The sequence below is a fragment of the Melopsittacus undulatus genome, chromosome 9 (assembly GCF_012275295.1).
Source record: "Melopsittacus undulatus isolate bMelUnd1 chromosome 9, bMelUnd1.mat.Z, whole genome shotgun sequence".
NCBI classification, from domain to species: Eukaryota; Metazoa; Chordata; class Aves; order Psittaciformes; family Psittaculidae; genus Melopsittacus; species Melopsittacus undulatus.
The window spans coordinates 14,370,972-14,395,199 of record NC_047535.1 but is presented as its reverse complement, the minus strand read 5'-3'; the positions used below and the strand labels follow the sequence as shown (position 1 = coordinate 14,395,199).

The following is a 24,228-nucleotide window of genomic DNA, read 5'->3' as shown; positions in this document are numbered from 1 at the left end:
CTATGAGTACTGCTGGCAATGTGAACAGGACTAGCAATGAGTGCAGGGGTTCGCAATGTTTGACGCTTTGTGGCACTGAGATTTGCATTTTATATTCCCAGCAGTGTTACTGCTCTCATTTGTTTTCGTGGGGGACACCAGTGTTCACATTCCAAGTGATAAAATGGATAAACCCAATCCTGCTTATATTATCATTAAGCCATCTTTTGTGCAACTGGGGAATATTTAGAAATCACACTCACATGTCACCACATAGTCATCTTTGTTTAAAAGCTCTTCCAGTTTGAATAGTGAAAATAAAAAGCAGTTTTCCACTTGGATTTTAGATGTTTTTTGAGCAGATTCTCATGCAAACACAATCCTGGAAAGATTGTGCTGCTGCCACTGCACAAGGCTGCTTCAGACTAAGAGGACAGTAAAAAGCTCCATAAAGTTAACTTTGTGCTTTGTAATTTATTTTTAAGCACAATGATAATGCTTTAGACCTAGAACTGCTCATGTTCTGCCAAATGTACACCAAAATGGTGATGGATTTCTGCTCGCTATTAAGGGGAAACAACTGAGTGACACACTTCATGCAAAATATGGGCGACTCAAGACCGGATTCCCATCAAGGCCCTTGAATTTCAGGCATGTTTAACAAGCAATAGCCATCTTAGCTGGGAGGCTTTCAGACTTTTAACCTAAAGAGGTTAACTGTGTTTTACACAATATTTACAACGGGAGGGGGGGGAGGGAGAAATCACAACTCTTCTGCAAACTGACAAACTTCACAGAATAACTACAGGGTGGTATTTTAGTGATTTCTGGCTCTCTGGGTGTGTTGGCAATGGCTGCGTGGCTTCTGCAACCTAAAACTTCTGAAGGTAGCCTTTGTGACTGCTAATTAAGTATGTGCACGTTCAGTATCACATTTTAAGACATGATATGGCATAGCATTTAATAAAGACTAATGGTCTGAATGCCTGATACGATGAGCAGCAGGCTGGAAGACATGTATGCTTATATCGGAATGCAAGTTAGGGAGCCTCTCCCCAGACTGTAAAATCATGTTCCAATTTATTCTACGTAAATTACTCTATGTCTTCATGATGCAGATTCAGAAATTTTCCATCACAGTAAAATATAATATCTACACACTTTGTTACCCAGTTGGTACCCTTTTCTATTTGATTGGAGACGTACCCCTCTGCTGAGATAACTGATTATCCATCTGGCCTGAACTCTGTGCAAAATCCTATGAGGGAAAGAAAAAAAAAAAAGGAACAAATTGGCATTAGATTTTCAGATCTTACACCCGAGGAATTCAAACAACATTTTTAAGCCTTCATGGTCACTCAAAACTACTAATACTTGGTGAAATCTGTAAATTACCAAACTTTGGCTTGTATGCTACATTTCCTAACAGAATATTGCCAGCACTTCAATTCTGTCATATACAGTGGGGTTTCATACACTTATTTGTACTTTTTTTTCAACATTCCCCACTCCCAACAAAGCCAAAAAACAACCCCCATTTTAATACACAACAGAAAAAAACAAGGTTTTAATATCTCTTTAAGAAATAGTTATTACCATGACCTTTAAGAGAACATTTACTACAGCTATGTTTCTTTACATCAAAAGGTGGTTTAGATTTATGCTCCTAACTCCAGATACACTCTTGGAAAATTCTTGCATTATCCCGATTTCATCGGCTATGGTTCCTGGTGACCCTGGAATCCTGATCTCCAGAGAGCAAGCGATGTCCTTCCACAGAGGTGATTAACTCTCGCCAATGCTGCAGCCAGCTGCGGAACCAGTTAATCTCTGCCCAGTGCGCCGTGTGATCCTTGCTGCTATCGGAGGGGAAGCTGCATCCTCTGGAGTCAGTAAGGACACCAACTTTGCTCAGAACATCGTAGGATTATGCAAGTCAGCTGCCCCAGTATGGACAGGGCTTCTAGGATCCTATCTATTGTTCAAGTTTTCACTGAGCAGACAGCATTATTTGACACAAGAAATACAGTTTAGCAAACCCTGGATACTCCTAAGTGTTTTCTAATTATTTCAGCATAACTAGAAACAGAAGTAACAAAGTGGATGATGCAAACTTCGGATGATAGAAATAAATCTGCTGGTAGGGAGGTACAACGTACATCGTTGTAAAATCCAGCAATCATTTTCCTTTGATTTACGCTGCACACATTTAACACACTGTATTTTAAGTGTTATATTCGTACACACCACCAAACTTTTACATAAACGGAACTTCTTTTTTGCATTCCCTGGCACAGGAAGAATCTCATTTTCTAGTCATGGGGAAACATTTTACCCTCTTTCCCAAACCTTCCACTGAAGCACATGAGAGATTTGCTTGACAAACAGCAGCGGGTTGAAACAGAAGTACAGAGGCAAGTTTCTTCCATGTCTGCGGGGTTTTGAGCGTTCCCTGCTTCCTTTCAGAATCGCTCTCTGTGCGTGTGCACGTGCAAGAGTTGGGATTAGATTTTAAAATGGGTAAAATACTAAAGTAGGGGTGAGGTCAGCAAAGACACTTTACAGCACACAAGGATCTTCCCTATTTTAATATAACGCCTTTTTTAAAAGCCTGCAAGAATAGAATGTGGATTTGGCATCTGAGATATACCTCTAATTGGAAATCAAATTAATAACGTTGATCCTTGTAAATATACCTAACACTCTGCTGTAGCTACTGGGGATTTAAATGCCATTCTCTCCCTTATAGCATGGAAAAGAAGGAAAATAACCTTAATCATTGTATAGGGAACACTCTCCTCCACTCTCATGTTTTTTGGCTGAAAAAATCCAAGCTAAACTTGCTGCATTTACTCATAATGCTTATATTAACCTTTTTTTACTGCAACTACTACACTGAAATCTGCAGTTTCACTTTAAGAAAGTCACAGATGAACTACAGCTTTGTATTTAAGCAGAAGTTCATTACTATATGGCAAATTCTTTAGATACTAACTTCCAAACTTTTCTTTTTTTAAACTACTATGTAATTATTTTAATATTAAAAGGATAAAAAGTAGCTGCACTCAGAAGTTTGATGTTATACAAAACTTCTAGTAAACATTTACTTCTTGTGCCTTCTGTCCCAAATTTGTGTAGCCTGCCCTTGGACTAGCTGGAGAGCATTAGGAAAAAGAGTTTGACTAATATTTCTGTATCAACAAATGCAACTTTCAGGTGACTGATACAGAGTTACTAGACTCCTAAACGCATATTACTTTTTAATAGTAGAGTGTTTACAAAAACTGCATTTATTTATTGGAAACAGTCAATAAAGTGTATGGAAAACATGAGGCACACATAAAAACTGATACATAAAGCACAGCATATAAACTGAGACAAAGAGAACAAAAATGCTGTAAAGCCTTACTCAAAACAGTATTTGTCATGACCTTGGTGGCTTACTGTCAAAAATAAAGACTGCAAGATTGGACTGGTAACATATGTTCTGTGTATTTTCTGCACAAAATATATACACTTCTGTTCAGTTCTCTCTGTAAATCTATTGTACACGGTATACAACTGTACATTTGTATGTAAACACATTAATATAGTGATTTCAGATATGCTATATGTGCAGCAGGTTTAAAAAATAAGTATTTTAAGAACTGTCTTGAAATAGCAGGACAAGCACCAAACTTTCCCAGCACATTGCATGGGATAGTGAGAACCTGGTCTACTCGGTAACCTTTTAGTGTTACAAGATGCCTCAAGTACAGGCATAATGTGTGGTTTGAAGTGCTGCAGAGAATCTCAGAAGTACTTCAATGCTGTTTACTTGTTTTACTTAAGCCAAATCATTTCCACACACAGAGCAAAGATGAGAAAACCTCTTGCAGTGACCCCGCACACCGCTGTTATGTGACTGCAATAGCTACCTGAATGAATGTGGCGAGTAAAACGCAACTCATCTCCTGCTCCAGGATGATCTTGTTTTGAGGGTTATTGTAACACGCAGCTATTAGTGAAGGGAAGAGCACTTTGATTAAACGAGGATCGCTGAAATACTGGAAAGGCAACTGGCATAGTTTTTGCAGCACCGTGGGGTGACGGCCAGACTGTACAATGATCTGAAAAGACAAAGAGCACAAAATTAAGGCACGTGATCAATCTGCTCTTCTCTTCCTGTTAACCACCAAGGGTGCTGAAGTCATGCTAAAAAAATGAGTGTGGCTGAGGAGTAAATACTAAAAGAAAAGTTTATAACATCTAGTCTAAATGACTGCTGTTGTAGTGTGCATGTATTACTTTTATTACAGTGGAAGACAAAGAATATACGTCTGTGAAACTTCTTTTTCCCATATCACCCAGACAGTAAGTAAAAGAGAAGGGGATTAATCTGCAGATTACAATAAAATAGATAATACCTTCACTCAAAAGACAAAGAATGATAGCAACAAGACTACTATGAGTTAGAGTTACAAAACAACAATCCCCAACCCCTGCCATTTAAAAGCACAGTAAGCGTGTCTTTAAGCGGTAAAAAAAAACAGTCAAGCAAGAGATCACCAGGACTGTAAAAATCCTCCTGAAGCTCGATCATTCTTCACTAGTGTGCTCTCTGGCAATTAAGGAGGACTCTGTTTCATGGTAGATGTCTGCCTCGCATTCTCAGGCACCAGAAAGAAAAGGTGATTGTAAGCTGCACAGCAAGGAGTTTCAGTAAGTAGAGACTCAGAAAGATCCTCCCATCTGTATTTCTTATCTCAGTTTCTATCAGTGCCATTGACTCTAAAAGGAGAATTGTTTAGATAAATGGGACTGTTGTCGTGAAGCAGGCTAAGTTTACAACTGTGTACATCTGAAGAAATAAGGCAATGCTATTACTTGTCTCCTGCAAAGGAACCTTTCCACTTTACTTGATATTCTTATAAAGTCTTTGTGATAAACTAAAAAATGCCAAAATCAGATCTGTTCCAAGTAACCTTGATTAGACAATTATAATATGAAAGAGCTGCTTGACCCAAAGATGGCTTTTCGGCATAGGAGGAAGCTCCTATAAGGTCAGAACACTGTAAAACTTCAGGTCACGACTGTAAATTGTACTTGGAAAAACACAATTTTACAGGTACACACCCAGACACGACTGCATTCAAATTAAAACCAGAAGGACAGAAAGAAGCAGTTGAGACCACAAGAACATAAATTACAGGGATTTACAAGTTTTCAAAGCACTTTTAACAATACCTTCAGAGCACACACTCAGTTGATAATGCAGTTCAGTTTAAAAACGAAATCAACAAAGTAATAATTTGCTTCCCCCCCACTCCCCAATTCACCAGGCAAAAAGACATTGAAAACCTTTAAAATACTGGTAGAAATGTCTTAATGCCATTAAATACAGGAGGAATTTTTAAAAGACAGCCAAAATAGTGAAAATCCAGCATACATTCGGACAGTGTTTTGAGCAAAACAGCACTGAAGCATTTGGGTGTTTCTAAACTTACCTAAGGGATACCATCCTGCAAGCAAGAGCTGCCTTTCGAGTTGGTGATTATGGACTGCATTTTAAAATGACTGAATTGAATTTATAAATGATCACAGCGGTTATTTATAAATCCATGTTTTTTGAAGGTAAATTCTATAATAAGAAAAGTTATTAAAATCAGTTGTAACTGTACTAAAATAACTACAACTAGTACTTCTGATCCAGGAGAGAACAAGAGAATTCTCAGTTTCTTTTTAATGGCCACTGCCCCCTTGATGAACAGGGAGAGGAAAAGAATTTTGGGGACTTTTTCATTTCACACTTCACTTCCTTTACCTGTTCTAAAAGTGCCATGGAAAATCAGTGAACCCTTGGCAAACAAAGAGTGCAGACACCCAAATCGCTTCCACAGAATTGTTACTGCATTCTCCTTTGCTTTTCAGCATTTTTACTACTATGATATTATCAACATTACAGCTAGGAAGCTATAGACAATGGTGGTTTTAATTGGTATTTATCACATGTGGAAACAATTTAATAATTTCAGCTCACTGTACTAATGCAGCCACTAAACCTGATACACTCTATAATGTACTCTGGAAAATAAATAAAGACAACAATCATGAGTCACCCCTTACTGGAAGAAAGCCCCAAATAAACCTCAAGCAGAGCACATATCCCTTGTTTCACTGTCAACCGGTGGAGGAAGTGAAGTCCGGCACTTGATTTAGCAGATGAACAATGAAGAAAACAAATTAAAACCTTGCATATGACTTCTTTACAGTGGAAAAAGACTTCTCTTTACTTGTTTTATTTTTAAACAGTCATTTGGCATAATGATCCCAGGGAGTTCTGCAGCCTGGAATATTCATCTTATTTAAATGCTCTAATATGAGATACAAACTCCTCACTGAAATCCAGTGCAGAAAGCTTGCTCCTCCTTCTGCCACATACGGTAATCCAGACACATTTACCTAGAATTAGCTTTTCTTGTTGCTCCCTCTCTAGCCTGGAAGTCAAATAAGAATGTCAAACGTAACAAGATCCTAATTAAATCACCACATTTCTGTACAGCCCAGCATTTAAGCTGGGCTTTAACTTCAGATATGTGCCTAGGTTCCATTAATATTTGCTTGTGGTTTTCTTTTGCTGAACTATCAAGTTGGTACAAGCCTTACTTTTTTTACTTGATTATTTATCTATTATTTATTTATCTATTCAGAGCAGACAGCCCACATTAATATTTTCTATATTTCATTATAAGATTTTGCTTCCAGACTATGCACACAGGTAAGAGACATGGTAAATACATTTTCTGAAATGATATTTCATGCTCAATGAACAAAGTCTTCCTTTGTGCTACCAGCCGAACTTGAGACCCTGACACCTTTCAGAGGTGAAGCCCCTCTTGCAGAGCGTGGGGGTGCGATTCAGGGTTAGCACACCAGAAAGCACCGGCCAATGGCAATGTCTGCTTTCAGCGTAAGAGTCTGCTGAAAATGAGAGGCCACAGCACCTTAAATCCCTCTCTGCTCTGAACTGAAGCAACCTCTGCACTGCGTAAGCTGGCTCTTAGCAAGGCTGCACAGTATCTGCCACTCTAATACCCAATTTTAACAGTCACCTTTAGGAACAGAGTTTTCCCTCCTGGTCTCTGTCTGAACTTTGAGCTTCCCTGTACCACACATGCTGTGCCTGCGGAACCCATGCTAGCTGACTGTCCAGCATGATGACTAATGGGATGACCTGTGGGTACTTTTTACTGAGCAACAGTTTGGAGGTTGCCTATCAGTTATCTTCTGTCACTCCCATCAGTTTATAGCCTTCTACAGGTCCCGCTAATTTGCTTTATCTCCAATTGCCAGAGGGTCAGGCACTCTCTTCTGCCCTACCAGGCAATCCATGCTTCCGGGTGACTCTTTGGAAAATGCACTCTGCACTCCCTGGTGCAATAATCATCCTGATCCACCGTATCAGTATTTCTGAAGTCTATCACTCAGGAAAGGGTGATTCATGATTTCTGAAGTCTCTAGATGCAATCCATTTCCCCCTCAAGTTTACCTGGGCCAACATTCACTATGCAGTACACTGCTTGGCCGTTTGCTGCAATTCTTCCAGCTGTGAAAGTCTGAGCAGTATAAAAGTCAGTCTTTCAAAACAGGCTACAGTGACAAAAGCCAGCAATATGCCACACAGCACTTGAGCAATAAAAAAGGACAATCAATCAAAAAAATTAAAAGCTCCTTGTAGTATGGAACAGTAATAAAGTTGTGAGGGGAAGTCATCATTTTGCTGGGAGATAAGGCTTCCCCTGCCACTTCGGTAGGGTGTCTGGCTACAGACCTGAAGTGACTGCTGGGAGGATATTCCATCCTGGATTCTGCAGTTCTTCACTGGATTCCCACCAGGACAGCTCCAGCAGTCTTCTCCTGCCAGTGCCTCCTGGCCCCATCCAAAGGAGATCTTCCCAGGACTGAAGGTCTTTGCTAGGGAACTAATGTGGAGCCAAATAACCTGGGTATGGTTTTTCTCTGTTGCAGCCAACTTCACCTAACTTTTCTGTGTAGCTCCAAGGGCCCCAAAAGAGCTTTCTAATGATCCTGCAAGACTGAGAATCACAGAAGTGCAACTCCCTCCCTTGCTTGCAAGGGCAGGACACAGGGGCAACCTTCACATGAGAGTCAGCAAGGGGAAGTAAACGCAATTCTATTTATTACTGCATATAAACATATTGGTCTTTTATGTGATTTTTCTCTGTATTACTTTTATCATGAATGAAAACTACCATCACTTTTAAATGCGTATGCATGAATTTTTGTCAAAGCAGGATAATAAAATCTTTGTTACTAATAGGATCCAGGTCTTTTCAATGATACAGCAATGGTAACAGAAAGAAAATCTTACCAAGTTCATGGTTAATTCTACAGGAAAATTAAACTAAGAATCCCCTAGTCACTGGAACTATATCTTCATGATCAGGTAACTGAGTTTGTAACCATCTTGTAAGTAATAAACAGGATTTTTCATCAAGAAAACTAAAATGTCAGCCAGGAAGTTGAAGAATGACTGTTATGTAAAACACTGAGCAAACATTAGCCAAATTGCAGTGAATTGATAAATCATATATTCCAATCATTCCTATATTCACCCCCTAATTAGAGATGTAATGTAGATGCATGCTACTATGTTTTCAAGAACTAGCAGCTTAATCAAACTGCCTTGTGAAGTTCTGCATTTTTTAACCATGGAGCAGCACTTTCGAGGATGTTGTAGTTAAACATTTTCCATATGTAAAGCATTTAAAACCCAAGAAACTAACTGAATTTAAAACACTGACTGCAACTTTCACAGCTGGTTTTCAATGGTTCTATGCATTCATGTTCAATATTGACAGATATTTCATTAAAAGTAACAAAAAAGAATCCCCAAATCCCCAAAAGGTTCAGTGTCAGACCAGGAACTTTTTCACTCCTTGTGCAGCACATAAGGTTAGTCCAGGATTACTGCGGAGTGGGAGTGCTGATTTTCAGAGCAATATTTAGTCTAGTTCTAGTGATGGATTTAGGTTTTCTTGTTTCACTTGGATATTTGCAGATGCCTCTGGGAAGACATTATTCATGTCAGTTATTTCTGTCTGAATATACCACAAAAACACTGGAATTATCTTTCCAAGAGGCTGCTTAATTTTCTGGTCAGGAAGAACAGAAAGCCAGCAGCAAGCTTTCTGTCTATGCAAAGGCAAAAGAGAAAACTGAAAAATGAGTATTCAACTAATTCAGAAAGCCAGTTCCTCAGAGAACTAAAGCTGTACTGGACCAGTGAATCATAATATTATGAATCAATTATCACCACTTACTGCAAATTATGCATACACTTAAGAAGCTACAAGACATTCACCACATGGCTAAAATGTCAGTAATATTTACCATGCTATTTATTCTCTCAAAGGTTGCTCTCCCCTCAGTAATAATTAAAAAATCTCCTCCAAGTATTCCAGGTTAAAAATTAGTTGGTTTAAGCCTGGCAAGAAGTTGTTCTCCTCCAAATAGCTCAGACAGTGGTCAAGTTATCAAGTCCAAGTGCAAAACAGGGTAAGCTTCGAACTGGCCAAAGCAGTTTCCCTGGCTATCAAAGGAAGCCGCTAAATAAGATGGAGCATTTGCCATCAGACACTTGCCATGTCCATTCTGGCATGGCAAGCAAGGCTGCCAACAGAAACCCCTTGTTCCAGGGTCCTTTAAGCCCAGGGCTGGAGGACAGAGCTGGTGCTGGCCCTTGGAGATCTACAGGGTACATAAGAGCCTCCAGCTCCAGCTAACTTAGGAACATGGACCTGTACTTCCATAATTTTGTTTCATTTTTGGGAGGCTTGCTGAAGAGTTTTCACAAACATACCTGGAAGACATCATTTAAGTGTTACCAAAAATAAACACTGTACCTGGGTACTCTTCATAGCAGATCCTGTAACTTATTTGAGTTCTTGTTTTCATGTTGTTGTGCTGCCCCATGATTTCCTTTATCACAGATTTCTCACTACCATTTAGGGCAACAATTTTGCAAAAGCTTATTTTTTGTTAAGCTGACAGCTCCCTGAAGTCCCCAGTAACACTTTTGACCACAGAGGTGTACAGGTGTGCTTTCCACCTCACAAAGAACAGAAAAGCTCACTGCAGCCTGGACAGACACATCTCTCCTGGTAGCCACCTGCCAGCCTTCCAGAAATCAAGTACACAAAAACATCAGAAGGTTTAAAAAACCCAGTGTCCTTAGAAGTTACCTTGGTCATATGATTTGCTTATTATTTCTATTCCTTTTGCTATATCTCACATATATACCTTATTATGTCACAGTTCATGCTGTTAAAATATGCAATATAAAAATGCAGAAACTTTGGGAGCAAATGCATTGCTGGTACTGATGACACTGCTAGGGCACAGTCACCACAAACTAGACCTGTAGGGGTACGGGGATGTCCAAACAAGAAGGTAGACATGATGTCCAGCAACTCTCAGCTGCCATCAAGGCACCTGAAACTGCACATTTGCTGCCAGGTCTCCCCAAGCAGCAGAAGGATGCTTGCTGGACAACACTGCAGTAGGAAGATACTGTGACCTATGTGTGCTTTCTGTAGCCTATCAGCTTCTTTCATCCAGAGAAGAAAGGAAAAAATGCTTCTTGCTGCTTTAAGATAGCAGAGAAAGGAGAGAGATTGCTAAGGAGAGAACTGAAATCTGTAGCCACAGAAATCCCAAACATCAAGATTTGAACAAACCGCACAAGTCATTTAAGTGCACCACTCTTGCGTGACTAAGTCCGCAAGACAATATTGTGTTCTTAGTGCTTCACAGTCAGGCTGGCATTTCTTAGTGATTTTGACCAAAGTTGTAGCTTTTTTTTTATTTTCTTTTTTTTCATTTTTCTCCAATGAAAAGTGGGCCAAAATTATGCTAACATGGATACAGGAAAACGGAGCTGAATCATAACTTTGTAAAGATTAAAACCTCCTGAAGTGAAACCTTTGCCAGCTCTTGGAGAAAAAAACCTGCTAATGAAATGGTGTAGTCATTAGGTGCCTAGAAACAAATACAGTGATTATCACTGTGAACTGAATTAACTTCCTAGAAAAACATCCTTCTTAACAGAATTTCCTTTCATTTTTAGGAAATTAAGCTGATGTATTTCATGTTCAGATGCAATTTTCTTAGAACAACTCAGACTAAAAAGCTAATGGATCTTTAAGGGGCACTCCTTGCCTTTTCTACTATCTTGTCTGACCTACAGTTCCAAACTTGACCATGGCCATTATAAACATTTGGGTCTTAACATTGTACTGTTGGTATGGAAGCTATTAATGTTTCTTTTTTATTTATTTATCATTTGTATAAATGTCAATTCTAATTTGTACACACAACTAACAACTTTATTGAACAGGAACTGTACATCTAATCTCTGTAACTACAGTGTTCCATCAAACAGTTAAATCCTCCTGTTTGATGTCAGGTTATTTATAACTTTGTAAAGAAATAAGTCTTTTCTATTAGTAGTGCAGAGTTTCTCTTCAAAGTTAGATCTGCATTATTTCTTTGCTTCTATATAAACAGATCTCATACTGCTAGTATTCAATCAGCAGAATATGTCACCACTCAGGCTCTTCTTCTGTTTTAAGGTCAAGCTCTTTTCTTTCCAGTTTGCAAACTCCACTATTGGCAAGGCTCTGAGCAAGGAATGTTCTAAATTCCTTCTAATATTTATTCACAATCAGAGCACCATTTTCATGAAAAAGTTCTAGAATGCTTCATTAAAATTAAAAAAAAGAATTTTGTCTATTTAAAAAATTCATGATTTTTTTTCCCTTAACATCACACAGAAGCCTTCATACAGGAGAAGACAGAGTTCAGAAATAACATCAGTCTTCCCATAAACCACACTATATTAGAGCTGGCTCTATGGTTTAGGCACACAGATTCAGAGGTGCTCTGTTATCAAAGCAGTTTTTGTGTGATCATCCTGAGGCTTTTGAACATTCAGGATAGGACAACAGCAAATGCAAGCACAGTGATGCAGGAAAGATGTAAAACTATTTCTCAAAAGTGTTGCTAGTGGGAAATCCAGATAAAGAAGTTCTGTATACAAAGATCTTGGGAGAAAAAATGTCCCCCCAAATGAGCATTAACATGTTATCTTAATTATAAGATAACAAATGAAATACATACAGATTAAATTTAACAATAAGTAAATAACAGATATTGTAAAAGATAAGCTCCATTACAGTGTGGTGAAAGGAGAATGGAAACTATTCTAACATGCAATGAGGCTATTTGTGAATTTAACACATGCCCAGGGTACAGTAATCTAATGCCTGAACTAGAAAAGGTATTAAGGAAAAGTATGAGTTTAAAAAATGACAGCATTTTAGCATTTAACATGCTAACATAAAAATTAATGTTTAAACATGTGAGCTTGCTCTCATGCTGAATGCTCATAATTTCCTTAAGCATCTTGTTACATTGGAGGGTATCACTGCTTTCTAGAAAACGGTAAACTTCATACTCTCCAAAATAACATCACAGGAGATTTCCATTTGCAAGTGTTGGCCTAATAATTCATAATCAGATGAGAATATTATACATCAAATGTATTGAGAAATACACATATTCTGCAAACTCAGATAAAACCCCTATCCTGCCATGTCTCAGATTCTCAGGTATTACACTGAAATTATTAGAACTCGCCCTCATAGCCCTGCACTATTTTCAAAGAAGCATCTTCATACTTAGGTGAATCTTCACCTTTGATGATGTACCACTTCTGAAGTTCAGCTGCTGCTCTGGGCATGATTCTCTACTTATTTACACAGGTGAAACTCAATTGATCTGAATGAAGAACTCTTGACTTAAAGGCTGGAGAAGAAACAGGAACAGTCAACAGAAATCCCAACAGACTATCTGCAGAGGCTTCTGCCATGAGCCTTGAAAACACAACCAGTTTGGGTCAAGATCCCCAGAAGGTGTGAATAATTAAAATATTAGAGTCTAAACCACATAAAAAGCATTCTCTCTCTTCAAAAGCAAGCTTTTTCTGTCACTCTCCAAAGCCCTACTAGCAATTGAGCTATACAGCCTGAGATTATTTTTTATCACTAGCACGTTTTGTCTTCTGGCTTCCACAAGAAATATAAAGGGTTTGTGAAAATATCTGATCATCCACTAAAAAGGACTGTGAAACATTAAGCCATTGGACATGTTACAGAGCTGGCTGAGGAAGAGCATCAGAGAACAGGAACATGTATTTTTCTGCCACAAAAAATGTACTATAATCTACCCACTACTAAGGGGAGAGGAAGACGAGCAAGATTTTCTATAGTACTTACTTTGCAAGATCTAATGCATTTTGTTTTGTCTTTATGTCTCAGTATCACTTCAATCGAGTGTTACTTGAGCTGAACATGATGAAATGGGTCTGGAGACATTTCTGGGCCTCTCACAGGCTCCCACCCTCAGAGCAGCATCCAAAGTGCTTGAAAAAAAACTGTCAACTGCCCAAACCCAAAGCTGTGAACACAGAGCAGGCTGGCGTCCTCTCTGCATGGGGCCAGTGATGTTGGGGACAGTCACTGTGGGTCTGCAGAGCCTTGGAAAACTTACAGTTTATGGAAGAAGTAGAGGGAGTTCCCTCACACACGAGGCGAGGCAGACAATAGCTCCCAAGGCCGGATTAAACATCTGCAGGCTTTAGACTTTGTTTTAAATTTTTGTGTGAAGTTTCTCATGAAAAGGAGAGACCCAGAGACCAGCTGCTGGGTGGGAAGGAGCAGAACAAGGGCAGGCGCTGGGCAAGCTTCTGTGTCCATCTCCGCCAACGGAGCTCCACCAGCCAAACCCATAATGTTCCAGGCCCAGGTCTTAGCTGAGAAGAAACTGCTTATTAAGCAGGATTATGCCAGACGCTGTGGTGTTTTTTCGATGTGGACAAAGGTCCACTGGGGATTAAGCTGAGACCTCCAAACTCTTTTTATTCCTGACCCAGGAATAAGATCAGAACGTCTCTTGCTGAAGGCGGCATTAGTCAGTTGCTCTCTCTGCATCCCTAACCTTTAGTTACAGATTGTATTTTAAGGTTGTTCAAAGTGCTGGCTTTTTATGACATTAGGAGCTAAGTTTATTCTTTTCTGTTTACAGTTTAACACTGAGAAAGTAAGATAAATGCAAGCGCATTCATTTCTTATATTAATTCCTATACACTCTCTCTTCCCCTCCTACAGGATTCATCCACTCACTGTGAATTGAAACTAAATACCCTTGATTTCATGTCACATCTTTGCCCATATTCTACACACCCTCTCCGAAAAAGGAAAAAAAAAAAAAAAAGATTATGTGATGTATTTTGGAACATTAGAAATACAATAAGATGGGACGTGGGAAATATGCAGCCCCACATGCTTCTGTCATATTTCATTTGCTTTGTCATAGATCTTTCTTAAAAACAGACACATTTCTTCTCTAAGCTCAAATAACAACAAAGGTGTCTGACAAATTACCTAAGAGCCATCCCCACTTTTCACCAATGGCCACTGGTTCACTTAACTGAATTTATGTGGTCTGAGTACAGAAGGCTGATAGAGAAAAAGCACAAGTTACAGGTCTGCTTTAATTTACTCCATTTGAACTTGGTGAGTTTAATCCTTAGGGGATTTGTTTTGTTCACAAGCTTAAGTGCTCCTAAATGGTAGTCAAGACTACAAGTTCATATGAATCACTCACTTGCCAAAATCAGCTATTCCACAAAATTTACCAGGCATATTTTTCATTCAAACCTATAAAGCTTTAAAAGGTTGTGGGTTTTTTGGTTTGTTTTCTTTTTTGAAAGGTTTAAAGCACTAAAGCCACAACCTCAAGATGAAATTGATGCTCCTAAACCCCTCTCCTCTGCAAGGAAATGCATAAAATCAGAATTAAGTAATTTCAGATACTATTCATTTATATGGACATTAACTATATGGTAACTACCAGTTCCTGCATCTTTATTCCTCTGTTTTCAAAACCTCCACCTACCAGATCAGAATCCAGGCACTCCACAACCACAAAAGTAACAGAAATAATGAAAGTTTAATGATGGCCTCTAGTAAACAACCCACATGGAAACTCTGCATAATATTTTTATACCCATTCCTCCAAGTGTTGCTGTCAACTTCTGATTTTCACCATTTTTCCCATATCAAAAGTTTTTTTCTTTCTTCACATGAACACTAGAGGCAACTGGGCATGTACTGACACTCAACCCACACACCAAGACTCTCGAAAGCACAAAGTAATTTCCCCCCAGAAGGTAACTTTTAATACAAGACTGCTTTGTGAGTGTCCCTTACAACCTAGCAGTACTTGTAACCACAGCTAGGATATATGGCATGTATATATGCATGTACGTGATAGACACTGTGGGTCACTGCTATGACAGAACTTCCACTTGAAAAAAATCCTAAGAAGTAAGAAAATAAAACTCTAATCAAATTATTTAACAAAAAAAGGGAAACGGCAGTCTCAGGGTGAAGCCATTCTTGGGGACAAGCTACCAAGTTCCCTTTGTGCTGGGAACAAGTCATAAATGTCACGAGCCTTTCAGAACTGTGCCTTTCACACCACAGTTTAATTTCTTTGAATATTATGTTTAAACCTGTGATCTTGGGGTATGACGCTTTGTATTTTTAAGATAGGAGAAATTCCTCTCCCAAAATATCCAGTATTCTTACTGTTCTTTATGCCTTTAACTGGAGTGACCTGGTGTGCCTGAAAAAAGTTTTGTGATACATTTTCCACATCTATATAGCGAATGATATTATTAAATTGTAGAATCACAGAATAGTTATGGTTGTGCTTCTATTTTCACCATATGGATTATTAAATATTAACATTTCAATTATTTATAACTTCACAATAAGAACATATCATTCTTACAGACACAAAGGTTTAGGGGTAAAAGGTTTAGAGTCACAGAGAAGTAAGTTAGACAGAGAACTAGAAGATGAACTTTTGGGATGAAATCCCTTCTTCAAGGACACATAGTTTGTGTATCCAAATTTTTCCAATTGCATTGATTAGTCTAAGAGAAGTTTTTTACTACAGTCTACAAACCCTCATTTTGTAACTCAACTTTTAAAAGCTGCACACACTTTTACCTCACTCTTACACAAACATTTTGTTTTGCAATCTAGTAATAATATGGTTTAGTTCAACAATTTCGAAGGATACAGTTCCTTATCCTGCAAATCCCGAGTTAGGGAGGTTCTTTTAGAGCCCTCGAAACTCGGTGTGTATCAAAGACTGAGAGAACAAAAGCTATTTTCATTTAAATAAATGCACAACAATACACACGAACAATGCAACTTCTTTTGGAGCCTGTCAGACAAGATCCTGAGCCTGAGGAGCTAATTTGTGATGACTTCTCCTACGAAAAATATTCACTAACTGCAATGAATATGGAAAGATTTTTATTCCCAACGCAGCAATGTGAAAGAAGCCAAATCGCCTGCCTGTCATTCATGTTAATTTAATTACGGGACCACATTCAATTATCCAATATAATATGCAAATGAGGCAAACTGACAGCACATGCTAATTATATTCATTATAATAATTAAATCAAACAATGAAAGGGAATAAAAATATAATGAAATAGAAGGATATTTTAAATTAACAAGAACATTTTAATTAGAGTAATCCTGTAGCCTGATATAGTATGGTTGGCTCACTGAAAGATTGGACATTATTTTTATTATGCAGTTTAGTTTTACATGTCTATCCTTAGTACCATGGGACCTGTTTTCATATGTTAGTAGATTAAATGGTGGCCAAAAAAAGAGATTCGGTTTCCTTTGTCATACTTCAGGCAAAGCAGATACCCAATAAAGCCGAGCTCTGCTGCAGCAGGATTACAGTGTGGTGGAACACAGGCTGTCTAACTGGAGTAAACAGAAGTTCACGTGCCGATACAAAACAGACAGTGCAGTTCAGGCTTGATGAACAATGTTAAAGCATTTAAAACATTAAAGAAATACTCTTTGGGTTTTGAAATTTTCACTTTCCTAACGGATTCATTTCTTCAGTGATGGCAGCTGCCCTGGAAAAGCTTTATGAATATTAAAACAAAACATAAAAAAAGGAAAGGAATATTACTAATATATCATATGTGGGCAGAGTCAGCAAAATCATAGTCTTTTTAAAGTAAACAGAGCAAGCACTATCAAAACACTTTGGAATGCATTCCTTAAGAATCCACTGTCCTCATCCCTCCGACAGAATCACTTGGGCCTGGACCAAAAGCCAACCATGCTGAAAACACTAACTGGGACCCCAACCACTACTTCTGTAGGATCCACTGTGAGGCCCCCTCTGATCTGGGGCTTCTGGAAACTGCAGTGAAATCTGAATCTCGAAGCTGTGTGACAGAAAGGAACTTTCCTTTTTAATTAACCACTCAACTAAATCTAAAGACTTTTACAGCTAGTGTAATAAAACCGGACAAACCTACCTCAGATTAAATGACTGGCATATGATGCTCTCGGAAGATTTTGTTCTATGCATGTGAAATATTTAGGAAATTGCCCTTTTATTATTTTGACTGTATAGTGGTAATAATTCACTTACTTAAATCACAGTGCTACTACAGAAGGTCAACAGTGAGGTTGACAGGCTGTAAAATAACCCTTTTAGGAATCTATCTCTTCTCCAAAGTGGGAAACTGCAATTTTTTTTACCAATGAATACATTTTGTTTCCTTTATTACAATATGCCAGTTTGGATATTTCTCTGTTGCTGTGGGTAGGCACAGCAATCACAAAAGGCACACTGAAAACTCCAAACAACTATTCGTTCTTTTCTTTTTTGAGGGTCAAAGGGAATGAAAACAGATAAAGGTTTGTAATAAGGAATACAAATTTAGAGAGGAACAGAATTACTTGAACTACAAATATTTCAAAACCTATGTACATTTGACTGCAAGAATAATGTGAATCTGCTTTGAAATACATCAGTTATTGACTCCTTTAAAGTTTGTTTAAATACTAAATGAAAAGAGCTATCAGACTCTATAGATATCTGTTTTCCTAGCTCAAGTCTGGTGTTTCTATTTTTAATATGCAGTTCTTTCCAAGAGCTCAAGCCTCCCATTTGAAAAGCTTCACTGTGAGACCAAGTCTGTATTTTTAGTAGGACGCTGACGACAATCAACAACGGAAGAAAAAATTGGAAGCTTGTAACATAATAAAAACCTAAACCATAATTGACTGAGTAGGAAGCACTTCCCTTCCCATGGACGGCATCGCATCTTTATTGGAAGTCACAACACTACCAGCACCTAAAACTAATGACCATAAGCAAGTCATACCACTTTGCCTAGCAGTGAAAGGACAAATACTTCCTTTTAACCAAAAACCTTTTCCTGCATTTCTCAAGTACTTTAATGAGGTTTTTAGATTTTTCAGAATGTTTTTTTAAACAAAAGAAAACCCCAACAAACCAAAATGCCACTTCCTCAGTTAAAAACTCATTAATTAGGAATGTTGGATAAAAAGCTGGTCATGACATCTCTTGAGATAGTACCACCAGAACAGACTGCTTTTAGTGCATGGGAAGTACCAACATACTGCGGTTGTTTAACCAAAGACCTAAACTTGACTCTCAGGGCTGCAGAGCTACCTTTTAATCTTGAAAACTAACTCAGGCCGGGGGCAGATTAGTGACGGCACATGACCTCAGCCCCAGGCTGGAAACTCCAAGACACTGCAACATAGCCAGATGGGAAGCATGCCTGCAGATAAATGCATTCTGCACACACTTGGCCTCTTGACTGCCCGCCTGCAGCCACCACAGCCAGCTGCTGCCATGGCACAGTGCTGGCTCGCCATGGCCAGACCTTCGCCCTAGGGCAGGGAACACACTGATGGACATTGCTGGTAGGAAATCCCTCTGCTCCGCTCTTCCTGGCACATTTAGAGCTGTGAGTCCTCCATGCAATGAATCACATCTGTTTATACTTGTGTTCCAGAAAAGACATTTTTAAACTGCAGAGAATAGACAATACTGTTTGCTGGCACTTCTGGCTGCCAGCATGACCTGTGGTGTGGCAGTGGGAATCAGAAAATGGCAGCAATATCACATGGGTTTTCTAAATGACCATATTAAAAAGTGTTGTCCATTTTTTTGGGGAATTGGCTGCACAGGGTAGGAAGGCTGCAGGATCTGGATCCTCCCTCTGGCTGTGGCTGAAGCCACAGAAACATGACTGTATAATTACACTATATGATCAAATAACACTTCTGACAGCACTGTCAATGTTAAGATATTCTAATGTTCCAACTGTGGTCAACAACTATAAGAATGCTATTGGACAGCTTTCCTCTAAACCTTTGCTGACAGGCTATAATGCTTCTTTCTTCTGCTCATCAGCTTAACTGAGAGCGCTAAGCTCCTCATCCTGAACTCCTACACCAAAAGCTGAACAAAACCAGGAATCAGGTGCTACCAGTATGTAGAGTTGAAGATGAGTAACTTCATAAAATACTGCATTCAACTGAATCATACCAAATATGTCAGCACCATAACGCAGTTTCTACACATCCAGAGTCAGGTTCACATACTCGAAGAGCCACTGCCAACTTCTGCCCTGCCCATAACACTCTGAGATGCTACATATAAGCAGGGGAAACCTGGAGGGTTGTAAGATGAAAATATTGGAAGTATTTCTGAAGTTTTGTGCCTAAGTTATTTTACAAGCTAGTATGAGAGGTCACGGAGTCCACTGACAGAAGTGGAGAACAATCATGGAAGATAAATGAGGATTTCCACTGTTTGTTCAACCGTTTTTGGTTTAGGAAAAGAATGGCTTAAACTTAAATGACTGCTCTGGCTACGAGGAGAGGGCTACATTGACATCTAAGGACACATCTTCATGGCAGACTGGCTTAGATGACTTTATAAAGGTTTAAAACTTGGTTACCACAACCATCTGATCAAGTCAACATGAAGTTAAATTGGAATTAAAACCATTGGCTGCTAAGCTCTTGGCAGCAAGTAAGGCTAGCTAAAATCAGTGCAACATCAGCATCACTGTCTACATAAAAACATGGGGTTTGCTTATGGCCACATAAAATGAATGGTTTTGTGTTAAGATGCAACCTGAGCTTCTCTTTTGCAACTGCATGTATTTGTGCTCACAAGAATCCCAAGCGCTTCAAAAACAATGCTGAGGGGATTAGTTTTCTTGAAGGATCCATGACTAAATATGCCCTTGATAACTTCTGATCCCATTTTCCATTTGCCTTACCTGATTATCAGTGTTGTTTACAGTGAAATAGCCTACACAAATAATGACTTCATGGAGCAATCCTTCACAGGTGTGCTGGGAGCAGTACCACAGCAGAGAGCTGATAATATGCCGGAATGCAAGGGACAGGCCTTCGGCACCCACAATGGACTGGAAAGAAGGTCAAGAAACAGAAGTTACAGTCTAGCAGCATGTTACAGAAACTGTGAATTACACGGTGATCCATCACACCTGGTTATTGGTTTTTGCAAAGTACAGACTATATTCTTTGTTGCGAGGATGTTGAAGAAGGACAGAACCAGCTCTTTCCTTTCATTACTTACTGTTTACAACTGTACTGCAACATTAAAAGACCCTAAATTAAGAATAAATTCAAATTTTAAAGGGACACAGGAAAAACTGGATTCCTCTTAGCTGACATTGTGTGGCAGTAGGTTGACTATTTCATTTGACATATATGTTCCAGTAAAACTAACATTAGCAATATTTCTTCTTAATAAGCAAAAGAAACCAAATCATCTCCATTTCTACAAATGAGCAAAATACACTTCTCATTAACAACCTGCGCTCTAAATGGAATGCAAAGATTTATAACAAATAATGACTTTTCAAACATTAAAAAAAGTTGGAAACATCCGAAAGGAGAGAACACTCAGCTGCAAAGCTTCTTGGGATGCTTTTTAGAAGTAGGCAAATTGCTGTAACGTGGAGATTCAAAATTAGATTTTATCTGCACAGCCTACAGCCTCTATTTAATAAACATGTCAAACAGACAGAATGATGCAGGGTCAAAGGGGAAAACTAAAGCACAAAGAATAAGCACGACAAGTCTACCAGCTCTAATGAAACAGAAATGCAGGCCTGTGAGAAAATCTTTCATTTGAGAATTTTCTTGATTTTATACCTTGTAGCCTGCATGAAGTACATATACATAAATCCCATGGGCAGTATAGTTTAGTTTCAGCATACTCCAAATCCCAGCAGAAGTAGGATCCTTGACAATTCCGAGACTCAGCTGTGGGTACTTTCTATCTTGAACCTCAAGTGTTCTGGTAAGTCAGTGTATTTTCAAAACCTAATACTCAATACAGCCCCCATTTACTGCTTTACATGTTCTTAGGTCCACCCTTATTTAATTAGTGCTGTCCACGCATGCTGTGACCTAGCACTCTGGGTTTAACCTTCCCTGATAACAACAGGTCAAGGGGCACCTGAGTTTGTGTATAGAAGTTAAACTAATTTTTCAAGGAAACTATGCTTCCTTTTTAGCCAGAATTAATATCAGCTCAGGATCCTGCGCTGTTTCTCACTACCATCTTTCAATTGTTTAGACTGTCAAATTAAATTAAATATATACCCACGAGCCATCTGGGCTAATCCAAACTCTAGAATACCAGACCTCTTCTGTTAATCAAAAAACCCTATTCTATAGTCCCACTATTACATGATAAAACTATTCCTTGTAGATAATAATCAGATAGTACATAAACTACGCTTTTCCCCTCTGCTACCCTGATATGGTCCACAGGGTCAGAATGGACAGCAAACTGCCTTAGGTCTGTGTTGATTTTTTAACATTACAGAAACAAATCACATTAATACACTGAAAGAGATAGCTGCACATGTGTGCCTGCAATTCAGAAGAAGAGCTCAGTGAATACTTCCTGAGCCCTGCATCAATGAACTGAAATAATTCAACCCCTATGCAATAATTACTATCTTATTGAATTACAGACTGGTTTTGGTTGGAAAGGACCTTAAGAGCATCCAGTTCCAGCCCTCCTGCCATGGGCAGGGACACCTCCTATAATCTTGCATCATTTTATGTAGAACAAATTATTGCAGATGATGGAATTTGGGAATTAATGCTGTTGGTCTGTTACAAATGCTCAGATACAATGGCATTTGATAGAGGGATAAATATAGATAGCCTAAGTTGGAGCTTATATTTTAAAAATTAATAGTGGCTTCTTGAGGTATTGGGTGCAGCACTTCTGCCAGTGCCTTTTGCTATAGCACCCTACAAGCTGTAACTGTCTCATTTCAAGTCTTACTGTCTGGTATATACCTGTAGTATTGACAGCGACAAACATACATCCAGTCTGAAACCAAGAGGTACCAAACAAGCTGCAGAAGAGAACTACTTTGACACACCTTGATTTATAGAAAGAAATGGGAGTTAATGATGTATGTAAGAGTTGTTTTACACAAAACTCCAACAAACATACTCTATGTTTTTTTAAAATAAAAAACAGACTGGACTGGATCCTGCAACTGCATCCATGCAGATGAACACTGCTACATGCAAAGTGTTTGTTGCTGTTATTAGAGACACTAAACGTACCAAAAATCAAAGTCAAGAAGTACAAACTCAAAGAAGCTTGTACCTCACACTAAATTCTTTACTCATGCAAAGCACTTGTAGAGTTTAATGCATTTCAGATGGAGTGTGTGGTACAACTTATAAAAAATTACACAGTAAATAAAACAGAATCTTCTTCTGATGCATTGTGTAAGGCTGATGCTGCTAAATGCATTTTGCAAAGCAATGCTTGTTGGCAGGTGTTTTACACTAACAAGACAACAGCTTTACCTGTTTACCTGAGAAATACACAAGCATATGCATTTTCTCTGTATGACAAAATGATTCATTTACACTAGAAATCTGTTCACAGAAGAATGTATGAAAAGAACTTAACTTTCTCCAGACTGAAAAGTGTCATGGTTTTGGATATTTTTTTGTGAATAAAAAATTATGAGAAGTTGAATTTTCAGTTTTTGGTCACTAACATCCTATTTCTATCTATACTTTTAATATTTATATTAATATTTCTATATAGTTATATCTATATTTACATTTCTATATTAAAAATTATACCACGTGATTTTCAGTTTCACTGATACAACATTAAGGCAAGTGACCACTAAAAGCACTGACAAATGCAGATTCCACTGAAAGCACTGACAAATATAAACTGTAGTTATAATATAAGCAAGTCTTTTCATATTAGAAAAACTGTTATTTTGTGGTTCTGACCAAGATTTTTTCTTTTACATTTTTGGGGTTTATTAAATATAGAAAGTACTATGCTAAAAGTGAGGGGTTTCTTAATAGAAGCAGTTAACAGTTTTGACTCAGCATTTCACATATTCTAGCTTTTCACTTTTTGGTTGTATTTATATATATGCTGGAAATAACCAATTTTATGAATGAAGAAAACCTACACATTTAGTTGTGAAAACTCTTAAGTTTAACTAAGATCTTAAAGACAAAACTTAGCCCAACAGTATATGCAATAATTAACATTTTCACCCCAAGCCAAAGTTTTAAATCATGTTACCTGAAAGGCAGGCAGATCAAGAACAGCAAAGCTATTGAAGAAACGTAAACTCTGAATGGCAACCTGGACTGTGTTTGTTGCATAGCTGTCTTTAGGGCTGGCTGTGTTTGGATCTGAAATTGTCCCGTGGAAAAGAACACAGTACAGCATATGCAGGACTCCAACCAGATCCGTAGACTGAAGTACTGCCGTTAGTCCTGTGGGGTCCTGACGCGTAGTGTCAAATATGTTCCAAGACCTGTCAAAGAAACATTAAGGCATCTGAGGAGGAGACCAGCACTCAGCGAGAACACTTGCCTGGCATGCAGCACTTCTTGTGAGCCAAACGTTAGAAAAACAGTAAACTGTTAAACAGGAAAAACCTTGTCCAATATGTCAGGAAACCACAACATTTCCAGAAAATACTCCTCATAATGTGGACACCGTCTCACGCTCTCTTCACTTGCAGTGCAGCTGCAGCTTTAAGTATCTTTCTCCACATACCAGTGTGTTTGCTCCCAAAAATGGGTTAAGAAGAACCAGAATGAGAGCATGCAGAAACTCAACGGCTTGAAAGGTGGAAGCCTGGGGGCACTTTAGGGGCTCCATGAAAACTGTCTCAGGTCAGTAGCCTATACCCATCTT

At 38.5% G+C, this 24,228-nt stretch overlaps 1 protein-coding gene across 1 annotated transcript in view; it reads right to left on the bottom strand.

Moving 5' to 3' along the window:
* Positions 1–24,228, bottom strand: part of SCAPER (S-phase cyclin A associated protein in the ER) — a 147,241-nt gene that overhangs the window by 893 nt on the left and 122,120 nt on the right. The window contains 4 exon segments of the mRNA XM_034066256.1: positions 1,186–1,237; positions 3,897–4,088; positions 20,264–20,413; positions 23,605–23,842. Coding sequence (XP_033922147.1) covers positions 1,186–1,237; positions 3,897–4,088; positions 20,264–20,413; positions 23,605–23,842 — 632 coding nt within the window.